Consider the following 12,207-nt stretch of genomic DNA (forward strand, 5'->3'; position numbering starts at 1 on the left):
TGTGAACATTTTGAGCAGCGGCCGTCTGCAGAGTGTTGGTGTGAACAGCGGTGACAGCGGTTATCTGGAGACACCTGCATTACGACTCTGCTGCCATCTTCCCTTGTAACCTGGTTACTGTTTGGTTACCACTTCACACTGACGGGGCTGTTTAACTGAAAACCAAAATTTCAATTTGGCAGTAGCTTTCAAGAGCTGTAGTTTGACTAACATCCATCAGCGCCCTGTGAAGAGGACTGCAAGATTGTGTAGAGTACATGGATTTCTTGTATAGTAACAAGCAAGAAAAAACACAAGTGGAAGACTTCTTAGTGTCATTGTATATTTAATAGTATTAATAGGTAATTGTGTACGACTGAGAATCAGCTTGACATACTTTCTATACATACAATCAGCTGCATCTGCTGTTATATTCAGGTTACAGGCATCAAATGAACTATTACATTATTAGAGAATGTTATATTCCACGACTCAAAGGCATACAGCAAAGCAGATTTCACATACTGCTAGTAGTAGTAATAGTAATGTTCTTACATAAACTTAAAATACAGTGCTAAGAGGGAAAAAACACACAACAGGAATATAATAAACACAACATCTGATCAAAATCTATTGTAATAAACCATGTGATGTTGAATAATTCTAATGACATTTAGACATCACAGTGGATGTTATTTAAAAGACCAGTGTTATTGAATGATTCAGCCTGTCGTACAAATCGAGTGTACTACTTCCTACAAATATATAGCTTTTTGGATATCTTTTTTAAAGCGTTTGTCTTCCATTAACTACTAAAGTGTAAAAACTTGCAGACACCTGCCTTATAAAAGGATACTCAATTAGCTCAATTAATAAGTATTCTTTTTTTAGGTAATGCAATACATTTATTTTTTCCAGATTTAGGACCAGTGTTGTAAAGAAACCACTATGGCTCCTGCAGGTTTTCCAGAAACAACTCTATTTCTCTCCACATTGAGTTCCTGCGTGTATTTTTAATCTTCTCCAGAGCTTCGATGCTGTTCCCACGATGGAAGGATTGGTGCGGTATCGCTGCCGCCTTCATGTGATATTTTAGTGACTTGTTGTGATCCTGTCGATCGTACTTTAAATATTTTGCGTAGTGGTTGTAAAGCCGCTGTTTGTCTGCAGGATCCAGCTCACTTTTTAGCAGTTCCTTGTACTTCTGCTCAGCTATAGCCTTAGTGTGATTGGACTTTGCATATATAGATGCGAGGTCTATTTTCATCAGAAATGAACAATCGGGGTAAAGAGAAATCACCTCCTCATTGAGACTGATTGCTCTGTCTATCATGCTTTGCTTTGGGCGACTGTCCCTGGAAAGAATGATCTTCCATTTCAGAGTGAGTGCGGCACATCTCTTCAGATAACGCTCTTCTGGATGGTTTTCCAGAGCTTTCTCAGCCAAATCAACGGCCTCATCAATAGATACATATTTTCTGTAAACCCTTAGTAATGCTTTCATACCACTGTCGCTGCTGACAGGATTTCTCAAAACCTTTCCGGCTAACTCACGTGCTTCATCCTCAACTCTTTCTCCTTTCTCTGCACGTCGCTCAATGTAGTAAACTGCGAGGAGCAAGTTCTCTGGATCCTGTTCCTTGGCGACTCTCATTTTCTCAAAGATGTCAGCCTCCATCCCTGTATCACTGTGATAAAAAAAAGCAGTTAACCCCATGACGTGAGTGGAGTTCCACTCCACCATGTCCGGCTGCATCCTGATGGCTTTCTGGAAGTAATCTGCGACCAGCTCTCTGTCTGCGCTGAACTTCACCAGGGTCCAGGCTTTTTCAGCGTAGATCTCTGCATGGAGCTCGTCCTGCGATGGAGATGGGTATTTCTTCATCAGGGCTTCAACCTTGGACAGGTAAGCCTCGCTCTCTGCTTGGTCTCCCAGGTGGTGGTGCAGCCAAGCCAGGTTCCCGTAGTTCACCACTAACCAGGGACCGTCATCTGCTTTTCTCATCTGGCGGAAGGCCTCTGCAGCCTTGTTGAAGAAACTCTGGGCGTCTTCGGGGAAGCCCAGCTTGTACTGAACGAACCCCCTCAGGTTGTAAATGTGACCCAGCCAGCAGTGTCCCTTCTCCGCGCCGATATCTACCAGCATGTCGCTGACACGTAAAAAATTGGTCTTGCTGGGGCCCAGATCCCAGGTAAAGTGGCATTGCAGGGCCTCCAGTTTTGAGATCAGTGGTGTTTGACTCTGAGCAGCACTGATGGGGAATAAAAATGACAAATATTAAAACACATCACTAGGTTATGGATAAGGAAAGAACTATGAGAGGATAGGAAGAAAAAATATGGACCAACAAATGGCTGCAAAGAGAAAGTAAGGTAGGAAGAGGAAAGTAGGTGAAGAAGAAAAACTTGAAAGAGAAACAGAAGAGGACAAATGAAGGCAAATGGGTGGACGTAGAGGAAGGTATTAAGGAAATGGGACAATGGAGGGAAGGAATGGAAAAGAGTTATAAAAACGGACAAAATATAAAACCATGATGGACAAGAAGAAACAAAGGCTGAAAAAAACACACAAAGGTAAACAAAGTATGCAATGAATACATAGATCAGTAATGAAAGGTAGGATAGCGTCTGTGAGGAAGGAAGAAACAGAGTGAGGCAGGAGGAGAGAAAAAAGGGGGGGGCGGAAGTGTAGGAAATTTAGGTTCAGAAGTGTTTTTCAGTAGGATTTATAGCACCCCTAGAGGTGGATAGTAAAATGTTAGAAAGTACTTGGTATGCCATTTATACTTGTAAAAATGTCAAAGTATTTGGAACATCACAAGAATACTTATCAAATGTATAGTATGTTTACAGTATGTTTACCATAGAAGTGTTAAGCCATAAAAGATAATCATTGAATGCATTAAACTGTGAAGAATAGCCAAGGGACAGACAGGGATTTTGAGACAGGCATTTCAGGGACCACCATCGCCACAGAAGGAAGTCCAACCGGGGCCTAACAGAGGGAGGGACGCGCAGAAGGAGCGACTGACCAGCGCCAATGGTCACGCGAGGGCGGTCAGCTGACCAAAGCCAAGGAGGAGTCAGCTGGATTTAAGCCAATTATAACAGAGACAGACATTTTGTGGATGCTTTACGGACTATGAAAGTAAATTCAAAGAAAGAATTTGTTCAGTCCATCACATTTCATCTTGCAGGTAACACGCTTCCAGGCTGTAACGTGTATGAGCTCTTTTCCGGGGATCATATTTCTATATCGATACTGTAAATATTTCTATAGATTCTGTAAATAGTATAATTCACTTTGCAATTGTTTTAGCTTCAGTAGGATTAAATACTTTTCATCATAATTTGAGCCGGCTGAGTTTTTGGCACGGCTGGAAGCCATGCGGCTCTCCCACAGTTTCGAGAGGTTCCTGAACCTAACAGCAGAAGGACAGAAGGGAGAAAGAAAAGATGGCTGGAAGAGGTAAGGAAGGAGGAGGCAAGGAAGGAAGGTCGGAAGGAAGAAAGGTAAAGAAATGGTGTGAGCCACAGAGGAGAACGAGGAAGAAAAAAATGGAGTCAGCAGAATAAAATAATTCAACAACAACATTTCACATTTGTCCACCAGAATTATATTCCTGGAAGTGTGGGATGAAACTTCAAGAAAACAACTGATCAGTAATAATTGTTAAGAAAAGGATTTTTAAATCCCTGTGGCACTGACTGAAAGGTAAGACTGAAGAAACACAGGAGGGATAATAGTAGTAGCCTAAAGACAGAAAGGAGGGAATGAAGGAAGAAGGTACCAGACATCTGACTGAACAATCAACAATGATATGAAATGTAGAAACAACTACTCACCTCATCATTTAGCTGTTTCCTCAACTCTGTAACTTCTCTAAGTTAGTGTGGCTGGTTTTGGCTCTTGATGCTGCTTTGGCTTCGCTGGTATAAATGATAAGATGTTGTTGAGCACGCAGCTTTATATGTTCACTATCACGTCGAAGCGCATCGTAGAGGCGGGGCACTTGAGTATAATTTCTTCTATTGTCTTCTAGAAACACTCCTTTACTTTCGTTTCCGGGAATCGAAGCCTACAGCCACGTCTCATGAATCTAAAACATGACTCGTCAAATGTTGTGATTATATTTTCTCTTGAGAAAATGTTGAGTTAGAAACAGTTTTTTAGTTCTTCTTACAGAACATGATGCCACACTGGGGGAAATATTCACATCCAAGATATCACATTGTTATGGCTGCACCTTCACTTCGAATGGTAATATCTACGTGTTGTGAGACCTTTCAACGCATCTGTATGTTTTGTGACCTGTCTTCGTCTTCACTTTCATCTGATCAAACTGAAACAAGAAAGTGGATCACATCACTCCAGTTCTGAGGTCTTTGCACTGGCTTCCTTTCCAACAAATAATTCACTTTAAAATCCTGCTGTTGGTTTATAAAGCACTGAATGGTTTAGGGCCAAAATACATCTCTGATCTGCTGCTACCTTATGAGCCATCCCGACCCCTTAGGTCGTCTGGGACCAGTCTACTTTCTGTTCCCAAAGTCAGAACTAAACATGGAGAAGCAGCGTTCAGTTTTTCTGCTCCACATATCTGGAACAAAGTCCAGAAAGCTGCAGGTCTGCTGAGACCTTCAGCTCCTTCAAATCAAGATTGAAGACTTTTCTGTTTGCTGCTGCCTTTAATTGAACCACTTACACTGCTTTTTTGTCTTTTAATGACTGTTTTCAATGTTTCAATGAATGTTCTTAATTGTTTTTAAATCTCCTTTACTTTTGCCTTATGTTTTGATGCTTTTAATGGTTTTATGTGAAGCACTTTGAATTACCTTGTTGTTGAAATGTGCCATACAAATACACTTGCCTTGCATGCCTTTGGCTTCTTTGGTATAAATGATAAGATGTTGTTGAGCACGCAGCTTTAAATGTTCACTATCACGTCGAACCGGATGGTAGAGGCGGGGCACTTGAGTATCATTCTTCTATTGTCTCCTAGAAACACTCCTTGACTTTCGTTTCCAGGAATTGAAGCCTACAGCCACGTCTCATGAATCTAAAACATGACTCATCAAATGTTGTGATTATATTTTCTCTTGAGAAAATGTTGAGTTAGAAACAGTTTTTTAGTTCTTCTTACAGAACATGATGCCACACTGGGGGAAATATTCACATCCAAGATATCACATTGTTATGGCTGCACCTTCACATCGAATGGTAATATCAACGTGTTGTGAGACCTTTCAACGCATCTGTATGTTTTGTGACCTGTCTTCGTCTTCACTTTCATCTGATCAAACTGAAACAAGAAAGTGGATCACATCACTCCAGTTCTGAGGTCTTTGCACTGGCTTCCTTTCCAACAAATAATTCACTTTAAAATCCTGCTGTTGGTTTATAAAGCACTGAATGGTTTAGGGCCAAAATACATCTCTGATCTGCTGCTACCTTATGAACCATCCCGACCCCTTAGGTCGTCTGGGACCGGTCTACTTTCTGTTCCCAAAGTCAGAACTAAACATGGAGAAGCAGCGTTCAGTTTTTCTGCTCCACATATCTGGAACAAAGTCCAGAAAGCTGCAGGTCTGCTGAGACCTGCAGCTCCTTTAAATCAAGATTGAAGACTTTTCTGTTTGCTGCTGCCTTTAATTTAACCAGATTCAAGGATATTAATCAATTTCCTGCAATTCTGAATTTTACTACTGTATTTTATTTCTTACACTGTTTTTTTGTGTTTAATGACTGTTTTCAATGTTTCAATGAATGTTCTTAATTGTTTTTAAATCTCCTTTACTTTTGCCTTATGTTTTGATGCTTTTAATGGTTTTATGTGAAGCACTTTGAATTACCTTGTTGTTGAAATGTGCTATACAAATACACTTGCCTTGCCTTTGGCTTCTTTGGTATAAATGATAAGATGTTGTTGAGCACGCAGCTTTAAATGTTCACAATCACGTCGAACCGGATGGTAGAGGCGGGGCACTTGAGTATCATTTCTTCTATTCTCTTTTAGAAACTCTCCTTGACTTTCGTTTCCAGGAATCGAAGACTACAGCCATCTGATGAATCTAAAACATGACTCATCAACCTACCACATTGTTATGGATGCACCTTCACATCGAATGTAAATATCAACCTGTATATCAACCTTTGAACACACATGTTTCGTGACCTGTCTTCGCTTTCACTGTCTTTCCTGGGATTGAAAACCTACAGCCACATCTGATCAAACTGAAACATAATTCATCAACTTTGGTCACTCAATTTTCTCCTATGAGTTATGAGTTACTGTTTTGTAATTACAAAAAAAGAACTCATACTTATGACAAAAGATCTCGTGATTACGAGATCTGGATTTCATAATTATGAGAAAAGTTAAGGTAGCCTAGTTCGATAAAGTCGGAGAGATATTCAGATCCGGACTTCTCAGATCAGTAACTCAGAAGCGTGCGCAGGGACCGTCTACAAGGTGCAATGCTTAAAAAAATAATAGATATATCACAAAACTATTCAATAACTTCATTATTATGCTGTGGAGTGTGACCACAAGTGTCAGTCATTCAGTCATTTATCCATTAAGTCATACCTCGTCAGTGTCCAGGGAACGTTTTGGTTTAGGATGATCTGAAACAACTGGTTACCTTGGGCGTCTCTAGGGGTGTAATAAATACAAATGAATTGTTTCCTGTGTCACTTGGTCTTCTTTGTCCTGTAAGTGGAAACTGTTGATGTGTTACTATTACTTATTTAATTGCTACATATTGAACTGTAAACATTTCAACATTTAAAAGACATATAAAACACGGTGATGTTTAAAAGTTGTTCAAAAGTGAACGTTTTTTCAATGACTATTGAAGACGTTGAATAAACGTTCAACGGGATTTGCAATATTGTCTTTCAACTGAGAAATGTGGATGTGGTCTCTTAGTAAGCCTCTAAAATGATGATATACTATTATTAGCACAATGTTTAGTATTGCAAATCCTGTTGAAATGTGGTCTGAACGTCAATGTTCAATCAATGTCTTCAAATAGTCGGTGAAAAAACTTTGAACTTCTTTTCAACAGAAAAATGCTCGCTGGTGATTATTTACTCCAACAATGATATGAAATGCAGAAACAACTACTCACCTCATCATTTAGCTGTTTCCTCAACTCTGTAACTTCTCTAAGTTATAGCGTGGCTGGTTTTGGCTCTTGTTGCTGCTCATCTATAAAGAGAGACTTCGCAATTATAATTTGGAAATTAGAATGGGAGATGTGAGTTAGCTGTTAGCCCTCAAAAATGTCAGCCTGTGTTAAAAAAAGAGACTGACAGAGTGTAGAATTTTTAACAAAATATGGACTTTAAAGTTTTTTTTACTGAAGTCAAAGGTAAAGCCGTGTGCATAGTTTGTGGATAACAAGTCGCAGTGTTGAAGGATTACAATTTGAATCGTCATTACGAGAGGTAACACGCGGAGAAATATGAAAACTTGACGGATGCAGAGCGGGTACGGACGTCTGAGGCTTTGCTAGCTAAGCTGCAAAAGCAACAAGGCCTTTTTACCAAAGCTTCACACATCCAGGGATGCAGCCGCCAAGACCAGCTTTGTGATATCCCACAAAATTTCAAAAAACAGTAAGCCATTCTCTGATGGGGAGTTTATCAAAGAGTGTTTGGTGGACTCTGCTGTACTACTATGCCCCCAGAAAAAAGACGCATTCGAGAATGTGCAGCTCTCCAGGCGCACCGCAGCGAGGAGGATCGAGGACATCGAGGGAAATCTGGAGCTTCAGCTGCAAAAAAAAGCAGACAATTTCGAACTTTTCTCCTTGGCTCTGGACGAGAGCTGCGATGTCCGTGACACAGCCCAGTTACTCATCTTTGTACGTGGGATAACGAAAGACTTCGTGATTACAGAGGAGCTGGCAGCAATGCAGTCAATGAAAGGGACGACGACGGGGAGTGATTTGTTCACGGAGGTAAATGCATGCTTCCACAAGCTGGGACTCAAATGGGACAAACTGGCATGTGTCACAACCGATGGTTGTCCAAAAAATCTGACGGGGAAAAATGTCGGACTTTTAAAGCGGATGCAAGATAAAGTGACTGAAATCAACCCAGAACTGAACTTGGTATTTTTGCATTGTATTATACATCAGAATGTGTTGTGTAAGTCAGTGCTAAAACTTAACCATGTTATTGATGTTGTAACTAAAATAGTTAACGTCATCAGGGCAAGAGCATTGAATCACAGACAGTTTGTTGCACTCTTGGAGGAGCATGAGACTGAACACAGCTGTCAGGTGGCTCAGCCTGGGCAAAGTGAGTTCGGAACCTGAGAGCAGAGATTCAAGAGTTTTGTGAGAAGAAAGGAAAGGACATCCCAGAGCTCTCTGATGTAAACTGGATGACAGATTTTGCATTTGCTGTTGATGTGATGAATGATCTGAATACCAAACTGCAAGGCAAGGGCCTCTTTGCACATGACATGTAGCCTGGTGAAGGCTTTCATGAGAAAGTTGCAGTTTCTTTCAAGCCAGATGCAGGTAACACTCTCACCAACCTGCAAACCCTGAAAGAAGCCATACCATCAGTTGAACATCTCCACAGGTACTCATCCATGTTAGGGGCACTGCATGGTGAGTTTTCAAGGCCATTTCAAGACTTTAAAACAGTTGAGAGTGAAATGCACATGATTTCTTCTCCCTTCACGTGTGGTGTGGATAATGCTCCCAGTGATGTTCAGCTCTAACTCATTGACCTGCAGTCTGATGCAGTACTGCAGAGCACTTTAAATCAGTATCACTGCTGGATTTGTATTCTTCTCTCAAAGAGGAGAACTTTCCACACATGAGGAGGCATGCTCAGAAGATGTTGGTTCTCTTTGGATCTACCTACATCTGTGAACAAACATTATCCGTGATGAAGTTGAACAAATCCAGATCCAGATCCTCTCTCACTGACATCACCTGTCAGCTGTCCTTCACATCTCACCTCACACATTCAGCCTGACTTCAGTCACTCGTTCAAGCTCAACAAAGACTAGATTTCTCGCACTGAACTGAAAAACAGAAAGAGGTAATTGTATAGTAGTAGTTATAAAAGTACTCATTTTGCAAAAACATGATCCCCGTCAGTGTTCTACTATTATATATGGATATTACAAATGTATATGTTGTTTGGATCATTATTCCTGCTGCAGATGTTTTAGGTGGAGCTCATTTTAACTCCTTTATACTCTGTTGTTCAAAAATGATAATGTGCAAAGTAACTAGTAACTAAAGCTGCCAGACAAATGTAGTGGAGTAAAAAGTACAATATTTCCCTCTGAGATGTAGTGGAGTAGAAGTACAAAGTTAAATAAAATATGAATACTAAAGTAAAAAAGTACCTTGAATTTGTACATAAGTACAGTACTTAAGCAAATATACTTAGTTACATTCCACCACTGATCATAACATTTACTCTTACCACTCACAGCTCATCAAAACCAAACAACATACTGCTTTTTATAAAGAGGTGGAATAATATTGAGCAGGATTGAGTTCAGTCTATTGGTCCGGCCCTCCACAACAGTCCCTGTTTCTCATGTGGCCCCTTGGGAAAAAGAATTGCCCACCCCTGGTCTACAAGGTGCAATGCTTAAAAAATAATAGACATATCACAAAAATATTCAATAACTTCATTCTTATGCTGCGGAGTGTGACCAAAAACACTTCACACATCAATGGTCTCTTAAACTAAAAAGGGTAACCCTTATTACAATGGTCATAAACAGGTGCATACATGAAATGTGTCCTCTGCATTTAAACCCACCATATGGCTTCAGGAGCAGTGGGCTGCTGTAAAGCAGACCAAGGAGGAACTTGGGGTCTAGTATTTCACTAATGGACAGCAAGACATACAATTAATAGTAGCCGAGGATCAAACCACCAACCTCGAGTTAAAAGGAAAATGCTCTCTTGCATCTTGTTATTGTGTATAACCAGGAGAAGACCATTGATATATGAAGTGAGTTTGGTCACACTACACTGCATGTCAAATGAAGTTATTGAATATGTTTGCACTATGTCTATGTCCTTGTGCACTCACTCTCACAGCCACATAGAAACCGACATTATTTGTGCAGCTCAGATGACGGCTCGTTTTGATGAAAATGAGGATGTAGATCGTTGTCTACCTCAGAACGGTTGCAAAGTGGCATCGTTTGTGTTTTAACATTTCGCTCACAAGTTATTGATCTGGAAAGTCTGAATCTGTGAATATCTTCTGACCTTTACCAAACTAGGCTATCTTATCTTATCTTATTTAATTATTACGAGTTATTATCTTGTAATTACAAAATAGTAACTCATAATGACGAGATAAGGTGTTTATATATTGTCTTCTTTGGATGCAATGCGCTTCTATAATTTAGAAAGGTTATTTTCTTCATCTTGAAGAACTTGATCTTATTCTGAGTGAAAGATTAAAACCCGAGATACCACATTGTTATGGCTGCACCTTCACATCGAATGATAATATCAACGAGTTGTGAAACCTTTGAACGTATCTGTATGTTTTGTGACCTGTCGGCCTTCACTTTCGTTTCCTGGGATTGAAAACCTACAGCCACATCTGATCAAACTGAAACATAATTCATCAACTTTGGTCACTCAATTTTCTCTTACGAGTTATGAGTTATGAGTTACTGTTCTGTAATTACAAGAAAATAACTCACACAAAATGACAAATAACGAGATCTTTTGATTAATAATGACAATTGAGTAAAGGAAGTCGAGAGCTGTAAACAGAGACAGCTCGCCTTCAAAGTAAAAGTTGCATGTTTTCAAATGTCTTTGCTCCAGCGATCAATTTAAGGAGAGTGTTGGAGCTATTTATTTGATATTGAATTTTGTTATTTCATTTAGAGAGCTTTATAATATTCGTTCAGAGAGGTTAGAACAAATATTAAAAATAATGAACATAATATATAACTGTTACAAAGTCATATTTCTGCCACTCTTCCACAATTGAAGGTGAATAAACTGCCGATGAGCGGAAACACTGAATTATATGTATGTAATGATTCATTATATTATCAACTTATTTATTTAAATAAAGGCTTCCTAAACTATTTAGGTGAATATTTCAGGCTGTAGTGTTGAGACTTGTGAAGAGAAAGAGTTGATTTATCTTGAACTTTGACTTTATAGCTGGCTCTGTTGTCATGACAATGATGCCACGAAGCTATCCCATGTAAAATCCTTCAAGTAAAAATAATTTTGCAGGATCATCCTCTGGGCTTGAACATCATGACTTTCCACAGCATAAATATCACTCCTTGTAGAACATTGTCTGTGCCCAACCCTTATTTTAATAAAACAAAATTTCACTCTTCAATTTTCTTTACTTTTATGAAATTACAAACGTTTTCTACTTGTGTCTGCTGCCCGTTGGCATCATGGTAACATGGATTTCACACCAGCCAATCAGTTCCTTCCATCAAAAAAACTTTATTTCAGACTCTTTTGCCGTCTATCATTAAGTAGTACTAATCAATATTATTGCAGCGTCCTCATTAAATGACATTTACATATGTTGAGGGCTGAGTAAGTCTACGACTACCATTATTTACTCAACCCTCAACAATATATTGTAGTATGAAGAAACAAAATTTAACAGCACCACAAACATCCTCCAAAATGACAAACAGTTGAATCAACACCTCTCTTTAGAAGGGAGGATTTATTGCAGGACTGTTGTATTATACTGCATTAGTTGTAGCTCAGTGTACCTAAATTAATTTAATATCCACCTGTGTGTTGTACGTCCAGTCACATTCACACAGTGTAACCCGTCAGCTCTGGAGAATCTCTACACACCTCAGTGTCAACTTTCTCTGGGCTCAGCATCATCCTGCAGTGATTAACACGCAGCAGAGACACTGCTCACTGCTACATACTGTCTCTGCTATGCATTGAACATGCAGGTTTACACTGGAAAGCCGATTGGAGGAGCCCCACTGAAGAATCAGGGCATGAGGGTTGTGCTCAACATGGCAGAGGGTATCAGGGGGCACAACATTACCTGTGACAAGTTTTTCACATCCTACAACCTGGGTCAGGAACTTCTAAAGAGAAAGCTCACAATGGTCAGGACTGTCCGATAAAACAGATCTGAGCTCCCTGCCGAACTGTTGGAGATCAAGAACAGGGCTCCCCAGTCGTCCAAGTTTGTCTTCACAGACACCACAGCCC

General features: G+C 39.8%; 1 protein-coding gene and 1 long non-coding RNA gene across 6 annotated transcripts in view; one reads left to right on the forward strand and one right to left on the reverse strand.

Annotated features, from left to right (window-relative positions):
* Window positions 1–12,207, forward strand: part of LOC142967879 (uncharacterized) — an 83,452-nt gene that overhangs the window by 42,194 nt on the left and 29,051 nt on the right. The gene's annotated exons all lie outside the window — the stretch shown is intronic.
* LOC142967854 (antiviral innate immune response effector IFIT1-like) lies at window positions 893–2,140 on the reverse strand. Its single transcript, XM_076107458.1, has one exon. It carries the CDS (start codon window positions 2,123–2,125, stop codon window positions 926–928), a length of 1,200 nt encoding a protein of 399 aa, XP_075963573.1. The 5' UTR covers window positions 2,126–2,140; the 3' UTR covers window positions 893–925.

The sequence above is a fragment of the Anarhichas minor genome, unplaced genomic scaffold, assembly GCF_050575085.1.
Source record: "Anarhichas minor isolate MPS153535 unplaced genomic scaffold, ASM5057508v1 ptg000039l, whole genome shotgun sequence".
NCBI classification, from domain to species: Eukaryota; Metazoa; Chordata; class Actinopteri; order Perciformes; family Anarhichadidae; genus Anarhichas; species Anarhichas minor.